Source organism: Chlorocebus sabaeus, chromosome 20, assembly GCF_047675955.1.
Source record: "Chlorocebus sabaeus isolate Y175 chromosome 20, mChlSab1.0.hap1, whole genome shotgun sequence".
Taxonomy (NCBI): domain Eukaryota; kingdom Metazoa; phylum Chordata; class Mammalia; order Primates; family Cercopithecidae; genus Chlorocebus; species Chlorocebus sabaeus.
In genome coordinates, this window is record NC_132923.1 from 71,516,082 (window position 1) to 71,530,522 (window position 14,441).

The window sequence follows — 14,441 nt, forward strand, 5'->3', positions numbered from 1 at the left end:
CTATTGAAGACTCAGATGAGCTTATGCCATGATTCTTCCTAAAACCATACCTTAGCCTGTAGCCGGCTCCCAATGGTTGACCTCAAGTGATACATGGAAACGACCACATCTCCTTGCACAGTGATGTTCAAGGGAATGAAGATTTTTCCATCTTGGACACGATATTCTCTGTAAACACAGACCAAAATATACATTGAAAGAGAGTCCAATCAGGTACAATCACACAGACACAGGTATAGCCCTCTGTGGCTCTGGCCCAGAGGCCTGTTTGCCCAGGCCTGGACCCAGAAACTATTTACTATCTTGAGCAAAAAACAGGAGTGCAGCCAGTGCCAACTGGTTGTGCAGTGGGATGGTGCTGATCTAATGCCAGGCCCCCTCTCTGCATCCCATCTGGACTGCAATTGCCCATGCCTGCTTTGCAGATTTCATTTTCCTCAAATGCATCTAGCCCCCATGTATTTGCCTTTTCTTAACTTTAAATTAATAGTAAAAGCAGAGATAAAGGGAACAAAAAATCCACTGGAGATCAGGATACAAACAGAAATGTCATGCTCTGTGAAAGTCTTGGATGCCAATCGTCAAATTCAATCTATTCCAAACTAATTTCATTTTACATTACCACCCATTCCCTTCCCTCCACATCCCCTATGACCATCCATTGGCACCTGCTGTCTATTATGGATTCTATAACTTCTTTAATTACATCACCATCTACCTAGTTGCTCACTTAGAAACCTCATTCATCAGTAATTCTTCCATTACCCTCACCTAATCCCATCAAGGCCATCTCCTCCTTCAATGAGCAGGTGTCCTGTGTTCCCCTCCACTGTCTTAATCCTCTATATAGCTCATGCTAGTCCGTTAGCCTATATCACCATTTGATTTGAAAGGGCTCATGGCATCCCCTGATTTATTTGTACTTTTCTAGGATTACCACTGATGTTGAACATTTTTTATATATCAGCTATTTCACAATGATATCGTCTTGCAAGAAGAATATGATTCAACTCATTCCTGCTCATTTACACAAGAATTGAGAAGTACACAGGAAGAAGTAAAGTATCATGACTTACTTCATTCGTTCAAAATCTGTGCAAGTTGAATATATTTTGGTTTCTCCAATCAGTACATCACAGTAAGGGCGACATCCATTCCTCTGTTTGTTGAAAAAGGGTATTGGACTGACAGTGATCGACTTAATTGTGAGAGGTTTGAAGTGAGGGCAGTAGGGCTTGTCTGCGAGTAGGTCACACATATAGCCCAGGTATCTGAAACAGAAGATTGGCTCTGTTGGGGCCCATCACACCAGGAGGAGCAAGCAATCAATATTTGCTATGAAGATTCTTCTTGCAAATTATTGTTATAATAAAAATTTACTCTATTAATTTCCTTTTTTTTTTTTTTTTTTTTTTGAGATGGAGTCTTGCTCTGTCACCTAGGCTGCAGTGCATTGGCATGATCTCAGCTCACTGCAAGCTCTGCCTCCTGGGCTCACACCATTCTCCTGCCTCAGCCTCTCTAGTAGCTGGGACCACAGGTACCCGCCACCACACCCAGCTAATTTTTGTATTTTTAGTAGAGACGGGGTTTTGCCGTGTTGGCCAGGATGTTCTCGATCTCCTGACCTCGTGATCCACCGACTTGGCCTCCCAAAGTGTTGGGATTACAGGCGTAAGCCACCACACCCGACCCATTCTATTAATTTATTAAACATTAACTAGCAAAAGATAATGCGACCAATAACTTAGGAAAGATTTTGTCTACTGAGATTGCTGTACTTCCCCAATGAACTGATAATAGGGTATTTATTAAATCAAAAAGCTTATGGGAGTTTTATAGTACTTCAATATTTGAACATCTATTCCTATCTTATCTAGCATATCTAATTTATCAGCTAAAATTCGGATTTGGATAAATTTTAGAATTTTATCATCAGAAGCACTTTTAATCCAAAACGTTAAAGAGATGCAATTTTTAAAAAAATGAAGAAATGTGATTAAAGGAAAGAAAAATGAATGTTATCTAAAAACGTTTTCTTTTTTATTCCATTTTTCAGATTATCTTTTGTAATCTATTTTATTTCTATATCAGAGTTACAAGAAAAAGTGAATTTTAAAATGCTTTATTCTCTATGTATTTTTGCATTTCCCTTTGTTAATCATGTTCCCCACAGGAGGATCACCAGTGATAAGTATAACCAGCTACTGCTGTTTTTCAATAAAGACCCATAAAATAAAACAAAAAGGGACTGGTCTTAGAGCTTGGGATGAGGAAGGTTGTTCTGGCTATGTCCATTAGGCATTAGACCTCAGGCAAATCACAACCTATCTTGAGACACAGTTTCCTCACCTGTAAAATGAGGGAAGTTGGACATAAGTATTATTTAAAGTTTGCTTCTAATTTTAACATCATAAATTTTCATATGGGGGCTTACAAACTGAATGGCAATCCAATATCCTAATCCAATTCCATTTTTCCATAGTTCAGGATAATGCCAGATTGATGTAGTGTGACTGTGTCCCCATCCAAATCTCATCTTGAATTGTAGCTCCCATAATCCCCACATGTTGTGGGAGGGATCCGGTGGGAGGTAATTGAATCATGGAGGCAGGTTTTCTCATGCTGTTCTCATGACAGTGAATAAGTCTCACAAAATCTGACGGTTTTATAAAAGGTAGTTCCCCTGCACATGCTCTCTTGCCTGCCGCCATGTAAGACGTGCCTTTGCTCCTCCTTTGCCTTCTGCCATGATTGTGAGGCCTCCCCAGCCATGTGGAACTGTGAATCCATTAAACCTCTTTTTCTTTATAAATTACCCAGTCTCAAGTAGTTCTTCATAGCAATATGAAAATGGACTAACACAAAGATAAAGTAAAAGAAACTTATGAAAGGATTTACAAGGCAGATTTAAAACAGTACATGACACCAATTAGACCACATCTATGCCTACCCAGCATCTAGCTTACTTTACCTCCTGTGGGATGGTGAAAGTCCAATTCCTGGTCGCTTGGCATATAGCAATCGAATGGCTGGGCCAGGAGTAGAGTAGAGATTACAGAAAATGAACATAGCACCAACCAGAATTGATGATGCCGCCCGTCCATCCTGTCAAAGAAAATGCATAAATTCATTATGAACATGATCAAATCAGCCATTCTCCAATGAGAACGGCAGAATTTGCAATTAAGAGAGAGATAGAGGAGAAATCCTCTTAACTGTGGGTGCTTTTCATTTAAAAATTATTTACTTGAAAACCAAAATTTGTTTCAGCTTTTTAAATTAAAGCAGCAAGGAAAGACTTATCCTTAGAATAAAATTGACTCTAATCTGAGAAGCCCAGCAAAATACACTTGATTTGTATATATTTACTGAAAAACAATATAAACTTCAAAGTAACTTTGGACTTGTTAGCATCATAATTAATAGTTGAAGTCTCTTGGTTTAGAACTGGAAGTAAAGAGCTCACAGGTTAGGTAAATGCTGCTTGTTGGGATATGGCATATATGTATCTCATGCAAAGTATGTTCCTAGGTTCATATAAAATAAAGAACCTTCACCAGATTCAACTTCATTCAATGTAGAAATAAATCTGTTATGGACTAAATGTCTGTATGCCTCAGAATTCATATGCTGAAATCCTAACCCCAATGTGATGGTATTAGGAGGTGGGACTTTGGGGAGGTAATTAGGTAGGGAGAGTGGAGCTCTCATGAATGGGAAATGTGCCCTTATAAGAAGAGATAAAAGAGCTTGCTGTCATCTCCCTTTGCTTTTGGCCACGTGAAGATACAAGAAGACAGCCATCTGCCACCCCAGAAGCAGGCCCTCACCAGACATTAGAAGTGCAGGCACTTTGGGCACAGTGGCTCATGTCTGTAATCCCAGCACTTTGGGAGGCCAAGGCGGGCAGATTGCCTGAGCTCAGGAGGTCAAGACCAGCCTAGGCAACGTGGTGAAACCCCATCTCTTAAAAAAGAAAAAAAGAAAGAAAAGAACTGTAGTCACCTTGATCTTGGACTTTCCAACCTCCAGAACTACATTTCTGTTGTTTAAGCCACCTGGCCTATGGTATATTTGTTATGGCAGCTCAAGCTAATTAAGACAAAATTCAGTAACATCCCTGACAGATGGTGGCCTAGCCTCTTCTAGAACACTTTAAGTGACAGGGAGATTACTTCTACTTGAAGTAGCCCATTCCAGTTTACAGAGCTCTTCCTTATATTGAATATGTTGAGCTGAATTCCATTCCTCCATAGCTTCCACTCAGTGACCCTCATCCTTTTTTAAGACCAAAAAATAAACCTATTCCTTTCTCCCTATAGCAGTCCTTCACATATCTGAAATACTCTCCCTTTCCATCAATGCTTCTATTTCCCTTTTAAAATGAACTCAATCCCTTCTATTCTTCCTCATTTGATATTCCATTTTAAGAGATGTCGTCATTTAGCACATTTCTTCTAAACAAATTCAAGTTTTAAAATGACAACCTTAAATGTGCTGCCCAGATGTGAAATGCAAGATATGAGATATATTCTGACCAGACTAGAGAAGAAGTATCATCTTCTTTATTCTGGACACTATGCTTGTATTAACATAACCCCAGGCCAAACTAGTATAAATGCAGGCTAAGTAACAACATAAGCTTTTATTATTCTCTCTATTCACTAAAACCCCTAGATTTTTTTCCAGATGATCTGTTAAGGTAATGTGCAAATATGTTTAATCTTTTAAAACCAGAATTCAGGACTTCACATTCATCTTGTATTTAATTTCAGGTTGTTAGTTTTTGTTAAGTGACCAACCTACAAGAACTTTTAAAATCCAAATTCATTATCTGACCTTTATAATTCTAAGAAAATTGATAAGCTGAATTTCCACATCTTCATCAAAGGTGTTGATTAAAATAATAACTAAATAAAACCTTCTCCCAGGAGAAAGGTGATCCATTAATCACCTACCTTTGGAAGCAGATATTCAACCTCAACTCAACTAAATATAAAACAACCTAGCCAAATTTCTCCATCTTGACTATAACAAAATAAGAAATATCTTGCAGGACTCCAATAAACTATCTCAACTAGTCTATTAGTCATGTGAAGTGTTCAGTTGGTTTTATATGTGCTCATAATGAACCAATGAAGACTCCCCTTTTGCTAAGAGTTTAAAATCATCTGTGCAAAACTTTCTCAGAATTGTGCCTTGAATTACCATCAGGTTCACAAGCCTATAACTTTCCAGGATCAACCTCCTTCCATATTTTGGGAAAAAATCTCCTCTCTTCATTTGCCTGGCACCTCTCCTTCCTGTTTCTTCATATTACAAATGAAATCCATAATTGCTTCTCCAAGTGCTTTTGGCATTGTGTCACATAATTTAAGCCTTGAGAGTGAATTAATTTGAAGGATTGTGAGGCTCTCGTACTATCTTGCTACCTATCAGCTTTGTCTTAAGTATCATTGTTACATCCTTCCTAGTTTGACATTTGTTCCCTCTGATAAAGAAAACAGAATAAAGGAGTTAAGATTATACCACGTGCCTCAAGAATTTGTTGTTGTCCTTATTCCAAACACAGTTTTAAACAAAGGATATTTTTCTTAATCTGATTTATTTTCAGAATTTAGCCTTCCTGACACTCTTTTCACAGATCCATGACTCTCGGATATGTAGCCTCTCTTTTTCCCTGTGATGCAAGTCTTTTAAAAAGTTTTTGTTTCTACTAAAAGACTATATTATTATTATTATTATCATCATCATCACTATTATTATTATTATTTTGAGAGAGAATCCTACTCTGTTGCCCAGACTGGAGTGCAATGACACTATCTCGGTCCACTGCAACCTCCACTTCCCAGGTTCAAGCGATTCTCCTGCCTCAGCCTCCCGAGTAGCTGGGATTACAGGCACATAGCACCACACCTGGCTGGTAGAGATGGGGTTCCACCATGTTGGCCAGGCTGGTCTCAAACTCCTGACCTCAAGTGATCCACCCACCTCGGTCTCCCAAAGTGCTGGAATTACAGGCATGAGCCACTATGCTCAGCTATGCTTATTTTTAATAAAACAACCAGTAGTATATTAAGATAAAAATAAGAGGCTGGGCACGGTGGCTCACTCCTGTAATCCCAGCACTTTGGGAGGCCAAGACAGGTGGATCACGAGGTCAAGAGATTGAGACCATCCTGGCCAACATGGTGAAAACTGTCTCTACTAAAAATACAAAAATTAGATGGGTGTGGTAACGCATGCCTGTAGTCCCAGCTACTTGGGAGGCTGAGGCAGGAGAATCACTCGAACCCGGGAAGTGGAGGTTGCAGTGAGCCGAGACTGTGCTACTGCACTCCAGCCTGGCGATAGAGCGAGACTCCGTCTTAAAAAAAAAAAAAGAAAAGAAAAAAAGTTCCCTCCCCCAGCTTCAATTCCATCTCCCAAAGACATGGTATTGATTTCAACATATGCATATTCTTTTCGAGCGAGTTTATTGAGCACCCCTGTAGAACCATAATCTTTTGTTTGCCTCTTCTTTTTTCTTCTTCATTGGGTTTTTATTCTTTATGAAGAATCACTGGAACCGGGAGTTTCTGGTCTCTGTTGAGTCATCTTTCCTCCATCAAGCTGTCAGATGTAGGCTCTCTGAACTTAGAGAAAATTCTTGAGTGAAGAGAAAATCACCAAGGTGCTTAAGGCTGCTTAGTCCCTAAAAGTAATCTGTTCTGTTGCACCATCTGCTGTGCCTTGGAAAGGAAAATCCTTTGGTCTTCAACATTAAATTCTTACAAACACCAAGTGTTTTTCCTTTATTGCCAAGAGTTTGGAGATTTGAAGCAAAAAGAAAGAAAAAATGTTCTTCAACTTTCTTTCCTGTTTCTTTCCTGTTTTAGCCAACTGGCTCTCAAGAAAAGACAGGGGGTGGGGAATCATCAAGTAATACTATAGCAAAAACATACACACTAAAGTTTATAGAAGCAATGAAATTTCCAGCATTAATGCTCAGATTCCATTTGTGTATTCAGTCACTTACTGAAGCCTTTTATGCCTGGAGTACAAAAGTTTTAAAAAAGGCATGGTTCCCTCCTGCAAGATTACAATAGTCTAGTGGGAAAATATGTAGAAGAGCTTATTATGACATACGGTATTAAAAGTCACAGAAGACATTTAGATATAATGGGAATGTCTGTATTGTGAAAATACTCAAGAGTCAGAAGGATTTTATTGAAAGTTGAGTTGTAAAGGACAGGCAAGAGTTCTGAGAAGAGTTAGGAAAAGGAACTCTAGGAAGTCGATGGCCAGAAAAATCATTAGTCCCAGTGGGAATGCTCTCAAATACGGTCAATCTATGTGACTCCTTACAAGGACATAGGTATCTTTTTTCTTTTATTTTCATTCAAACACAAACAGGAAGAAAAAATAAATATGCCAATATGTTAATGTTTACTTTATTTACACAAAAGTCAATGGCATTTTTAGCTGTGCACACATCACTCCTGTTTCTACCTCCTTTATAATATTTAGCACATTCTAGAGTCCCTACACTATGTGAGTTGTGTATACATCTGCCTTTCCCATTGGTAGTCAAGCTTTAAGTCCAGAATAATAAATCCCTTCCTTATTTTTACAACTCTCACATTATCTAATTCCTAAATATGGGCTCAATAAATCCTATTGAACTCAAATGTTACCTGTCTACCATTGTGTACAGGCTCATCCATATTTAACCAAACCAAACCATCACCACCAACAACAAAAGGTTACTCACCAAGCAGTGGACAACACAGACATTTTTGGGATTCTGCAGTAACCAGTTATACATATTCCGACACACAGCAAAAAGGTTGTGCAGACTGGGAGCCTGCCTAATGGGCCAACTGCATTCTGAGACCTAAGGGAACACAGCAAAAGGAAATTAATTCCTCCAGCAACTTCCTCTTCATAAGCAGGTATCACACCAAACAATATCTTCTGGAAGTGATACCACATCCTCTCTTAATGTAGGCAGGAACAGTGGGAACAGGGTCCAAATACATGAAGAAGAGGGTGTTTAACACAGCAATTTTTTAAATTAAAGAATTCTGTTTCAGTAAAGGTATGAAAACACATTTTGAAACACATTTTAAATTAAACTAGACCATTTCAAGCACATACTTGGATTTTTTTGATTCTGTGAGGTTACATAGAATTTCATTTCTGTTAAGCATAAAATGTTTTGACCTTCCCACAAATGTTTAATTGTAGGGTTATAAGTCCTGCACCATCTCTGATTTATCCCAGCTCTCATGATAACATGAAAAGTGCTACAGAGTGAGCCAAAGGCAAGCTTGTGCATGGATCTATTTTTTTTTCTCTTTTAATCAAAGGACACAACTTACAGGGGAAACCCTTGGCATTTTCATTCACTTAACATGCATATTTTTTCACACATTATGGATCATCAACTAAGTTACAGGAACACTGCTTGGCTCTGGTCCATGCAACAATCATCTAAGACAGGTATTAATATAATCCCCATTTTGCAGATGAGAAAACTGACTCTCAGAGGTTACCCAGAGTCACAGTGCTGCTCAGTGCCAGCACTGCAGCCCAGATCTTCTGAATATAAATCATCATGTTACAACAGCACACTGGTTGACATTACCATTTGCCTCAAAATAGTGTTAAGGCATGATCCCCAGTTGATTACATATTTACTAATTTAGCTAAGAAACAACAAGGAGAAGCTTACAGTTGGACAAACTTCATAACCTCTTTAAGCCTTTCTTTCTTCATAAAATGTGGTGAACATTACCTCTTACGTAACTCACACAGCTGTGGATACTACATGAACACGTACTTTAAGAGCTTAGCTCAGTATCTGACACACCCAGAGTGATAATAAATGTCGGCAATTATTATTATTTTATCAGGTAACTGCCAATGCAAAGCGCTGCAGTCAGGATGGGCCATATTTGAAGAAAAATGAAGTCCTCCATGGTGAGAGTATAGACTGAAGGGCCAGATCATACAGTCTTTTTAAAGAGCTGGGAGAATATTTAAGGAGATCAACTCTCAGATCTACATTTCCAAAGATCTTTCAGGCTCCGGTATGGAGAATAGAAATGGATAACAAGAGCTTAAAGGTAGGGAGCCCAGTCAGGAGGTTGGTGAGAAGTATCAATAAGGGATGATGGTGGCTAAGGCTAGCTGAGTGGCAGTGGGGTACAAACATACTTGAGGGACTCAGGAGATAGAAAGGTGGTGGGACACCTGGACATAAGACAGGTGATACATGGTGGCAGTGTGTGCATGTGGAGAGGTGTACTGAAGAGTGTATCAGGGGAGGGAGAGGAAAGAGTTAAGCCTGAACTCCAGGTTTCCAGCTTGAATGGCTGGATAGAAGGACACAAGAAGTGCTATTTCCTGAGATAAAGAATTCTGGAGAAAGAAGAGGCTTCATACAGATGATGTCAGAATGTGCTCTGCAATCCCAAATGTCTCAAATTCCTTCTATTTGACCATGGGAAAGGGAGGCAGGAGGAATGTGTTTGATTAGCCCTTTTCTGGTAACCAGATAATAAATAATCAAAATATGACTGGGAAGTTATCTATGCTCTTGGTAGAGCTGACATCTAAAAGCAAACACATTGAGTTTCTCTCTCTGGGGCTGCCAAGAAAGCCCATTCTTTTTGGTTAATGTGTAACTTTTTTCTACAAGATGACTGTAGGGCAATGGTAGGAGACCTCCAGGTTACCCACTTTCATATACCTTTGGGAGGGACAAGTATGGTTTATTAAACAAAGTATTTGAAATTTTTGGCATAGCTCCCAAACAGTCCAGGGTGATCTAGTACTGGCCTCTGTCAATTTAAACTTTATAATGGCTTGCCCCTTTTACCCAACATGATTCAGGGCTGTTTCTGGTCTAATCTTTACCCACATATATATTCCCTATTGATGTGTCTGTTTTCAAGGAATGGAAATGACTTACTGACTAAAAATACAGAATAACTGGGAAGATACATTTTGCTGTCAGAGGAATCATAAAATGTATATTTGTACAAGCTCCTTTCTGTCTGCAATGTATTTTCTTCCCTTGGTAAACTCCAATTCATCTTTTAAAACCCACGTTCAAGATCCAATAGGCCTTACTGACATTTACTGAATATTTTACCTAACTGCTGCAGAATTTATATTCTTTTCATTAGCACATGGAACGTTTTCTAGAATAGACCATAGTCCACAAAACGAGTCTGCACAAATTCAAAAACATAGAAATTGGCCGGGTGCGGTGGCTCATGCCTGTAATCTCAACACTTTGGGAGGCCGAGGCAGGCAGATCACAAGGTCAGGAGTTCAAGAACAGCCTGACCAACATAGTGAAACTCTTGTCTCTACTAAAAATACAAAAAATTAGCTGGGCGTGGTGCCAGGCATCTGTAATCCCAGCTACTCGGGAGACTGAGGCAGGAGAATCACTTGAACCTGGGAGGGGGAGGTTGCAGTGAGCCAAGATCACGCCATTGCACTCTAGCCCGGGCAACAGTGCGAGACTTCATCTCAAAAATAAATAAATAAATAAAATAGAAATCATACCAAGCATCTTCTCTGACTACAGTGGAATAAAACTTTACAACTAAATAACAAAAAGAACCTTGGAAAATACATAAACACATGGAAATTAAACAACATGCTGCTGAAGAACCAATGAGTCAATGAAGAAATTAGGAAAGAAATTTAAAAATTTCTTGAAACAAATTAAAATAGAAATATACAAAAACATATGGGATACAGCAAAAGAAGTACTAAGAGAAAAGTTTATAGCAATAAACACTGATATCAAAAAAGTAGAAAGACTTCAAATTAACAACCTAACATACATCTCAAGGAACTAGAAAAGGAAGAACAAACTAAAGCCAAAATTAATAGAAGGAAAGAAATAATAAAGACCAGAGCAAAAATTAAGAAAATTAAAACTAAAAAGAAAAAAGATAGACAACATAAAAAGTTGTTTTTTTGAAACAATACACAAAATCAATAAACCTCTAGGTAAGCTAAGAAAAAGAGAGAGAAGACCCAAATAAATAAAACCAGGAATGAAGAAGGAGACATAACAACTGAGACCTCAGAAATACAAAGACTCATAAGAGATGGCAACTATGAACAACTATATACCAACAAATCAGAAAACTTAGAAGAAATGGATAAATGCCTGGACACATACAACCTACCAAGATTGAACCATGAAGAAATAGAAAACCTCAACAAACCAGTAACAAGTAATGAGATTGAGGCTGTAATAAAAATTCTCCTATCAAAGAAAGGCCCAGGGTCTGATGGATTCACTGCTGAATTCTACCAAATATTTTAAAAATAACTAATATTAATCCTACTCAAACTATTTTTTTAAAAACTGGAAGAAGAAATACTTTTGAACTCATTCTACAAGGCCAGCATTGCCTGACACTAAAACTAGAGAAGGATACAACAAAAAAAGAAAACTACAGGCCAGTATCACTGAAGAACACAGATACAAAAATCCTCAACCAAATACTTGCAAATCAAATGCAACAACACATTAAATAGATCGTTCACCATTATCAATAAAGATTCACTTCATGGCCGGGCGTGGTGGCTTACGTCTGTAATCCCAGCACTTTGGGAGGCCGAGGCGGGCGGATTACGAGGTCAGGAGGTCTAGACCATCCTGGCTAACATGGTGAAAGGCCGTCTCTACTAAAAATACAAAAAAATTAGCCGGGCATGGTGGCGGGCGCCTGTAGTACCAGTTACTCAGGAGGCTGAGGCAGGAGAATGGCATGAACCTGGGAGGCGGAGCTTGCAGTGAGCCGAGATTGCATGACTGCACTACAGCCTGGGTGACAGAGCAAGACTTGGTCTCCAAAAAAAAAAAAAAAAAAAACAAGTTTCACTTCATGGGTAAAAGGATGGCTCAATATATGCAAATCAATAAATGTTATATACCACATTAATATAATCAAGAACAAAAAATATATGATTATTTCAATAGATGCTGAAAAAGTATATGATAAAATTCAACATCCCTTTATGATAAAAATCCTCATGAGGCCAGGCGTGGCAGCTCACACCTATAATACTAGCACTTTGGGAGGTGAGATAGGCAGATTACTTGAGGTCATGAGTTTGAGACCAACCTGGCCAACATGGTGAAACCCCTGTCTCTACCAAAAATACAAAACTTAGCTGGGCATGGTGGCAGGTGCCTGTAATCCCAGCTACTTGGGAGGCTGAGGCAGGAGAACTGCTTGAATCCGGGAGGCAGAGGTTGCAGTGAGTCAAGATCGCACCACTGCACTCCAGCCTGGGTGACAGAGCAAAACTCCGTCTCAAAAAAAAAAAAAAAAAATCCTCATGAAAATAGATATAGAAGGAACATACCTCAAAATAATAATGGCCATCTATGACAAATCCATGGCTAACATCGTACTGAATGGGGGAAAATTGAAGGCCTTTCCTCTAAAGAATGGAGCACGACAAGGATACCCGCTTTTACCACTATTATTCAACATAATACTGAAAGTCGTGGCCAGAGCAATTAGGCAAAAAAAGAAAAAAAGGACATCTAAATTGGAAAGGAAGAAGTCAGATTACCCTTGTTCGAACTCAACATGATCTTATGGCTAGAAAAACCTAAACACCACCAAAAAAACTGTTAGAACTGGCAAATGAATTCAGTAAAGTTGCAGAATACAAAACCAACATGCGTAAATCAACAGCATCCATATGTGCTAACACCCAACAATCCGAAAAAGAAATCAAGAAACCAATGCCATTTCCAATAGCTACAAAAAAATATATAATACCTGGGAATCAGTCTAACCAAAAAAGTGAAAGATCTACACAAGAAGAATTATAAAACTCTGATAGAAGAAATAGAAGAGGGCACAAAAAAAGAAAAGGTATTCCATGCTCATGGATTAGAAGAAATAATATTGTTAAAATGGCAATACTACCCAAAGCAATATACAGATCCAATGCAATCTCTATCAAAACACCGATGACATCCTTCACAGAAATTAAAAAAAAAAAAAACAAAAAAAACCTAAAATGTATATGGAACCACAAAAGACTCCAAATAGCCAAAGCCACCCTGAGCAAAAAGAACAAAGTGAGAGGCATCACATTATCTGACTTTAAAGTTTATTATAAAGCTACCATAACCAAGACAGCATGGTACTAGCATAAAAACAAGCACATGAACTAATGGAACAAAACAGAGAACCCAGATATAAATCCACACATTTACCACCAATTCATCTTTGACAAAGATGCCAAGAACTTGCCGTGGGGAGAGGACAGTCTTTTCCATAGATGGTGCTGGGAAAAGTGGGTAACTATATGCAGAAAAATGAAAATAGACCTATATCTCTCACTATATACAAAAATCAAATCAAAATGTATTAAAAACTTGAATCCAAAACCTGAAAATATAAAATGACTAGAAGAAAACATTAGAGAAATGTTCCAGGACATTGATCTGGACAAAAATTTCTTGTGGAAGACCTCAAAAGCACAGGCAACCAAAGCAAAAATACATAGTTGGGACTATATGAAGCTAAAAAGCTTCTGCAAAGCAAAGAAAACAATCAATGAAGTGAAAAGACAACCCACTGAATGGCAGGAAATACTTGTGAACTATTCATTTGACAAGAAATTAATAACCAGAATATATAAGGAGCTCAAACAACTCAATAGTTAAAAAAAAAAATTAAAAACTGGGCAAAAGAGTTGAACAGAATTAACAGATCTTCAAAAGAAGACATAGAGATGGCACACAGTTGTATGAAAAAATGTCCAACACCACCAATCAGAGAAATGCAAATCAAAATCACAATATAGTGTCATCTCACTTCAGTTAAAATAGTTTGTATCAAAAAGGCAGGTAATACCAGATACTGGTGAAAATGTGGAGGAAAGGGAACTCTTATACACTGTTGGTGGGAATGTAAATTAGTACAATCACTCTGGAGAACAGTATGAAGGTTCCATATGACCCAGCAATTCCACTACTGGGTATATATCCAAAAGAAAGGAAATCAACATATCGAAGATAAAGCTGCACTCCCATGTTTACTGCAGCACTATTCACAATAGCCAAAATATGGAATCAACCTAAGTGCTTACCAATGGATGAATGGATAAATAAAATGTGGTATACATACACAATGAAATATTATTCACATAAAAAAGAATGAAATCCTGTCATTTGCAGCAACAGGGATGGAACTGGAGGCCATTATAAGTGAAATAACCCAAGCACAGAAAGAGAAATATTGCATGTTTTTTACTCATATGCAGAAACTAAAAATGTGGATCTCGTGAAGATAAACATAGATTAGCAGTTAACGGAGGCCAGGAAGGGGAGTGGGACGGGATTTGAAGGAGGAAAAAATAATATAAATGTAATTAAACTGTACACTTAAAATGGT

At 38.2% G+C, this 14,441-nt stretch overlaps 1 protein-coding gene across 8 annotated transcripts in view; it reads right to left on the bottom strand.

Moving 5' to 3' along the window:
• The window catches only part of DNAJC6 (DnaJ heat shock protein family (Hsp40) member C6), a 157,528-nt gene that overhangs the window by 28,461 nt on the left and 114,626 nt on the right, over positions 1-14,441 (bottom strand). For all 8 annotated transcript variants that reach the window (XM_007978434.3, XM_007978441.3, XM_007978439.3 and 5 more), the window contains 4 exons: positions 7,757-7,879; positions 2,975-3,108; positions 1,077-1,271; positions 51-168 (listed from right to left, as the gene is read on the bottom strand). In XM_007978434.3, coding sequence (XP_007976625.2) covers positions 51-168; positions 1,077-1,271; positions 2,975-3,108; positions 7,757-7,879 — 570 coding nt within the window. The remainder of the gene's footprint in view (positions 1-50; positions 169-1,076; positions 1,272-2,974; positions 3,109-7,756; positions 7,880-14,441) is intronic.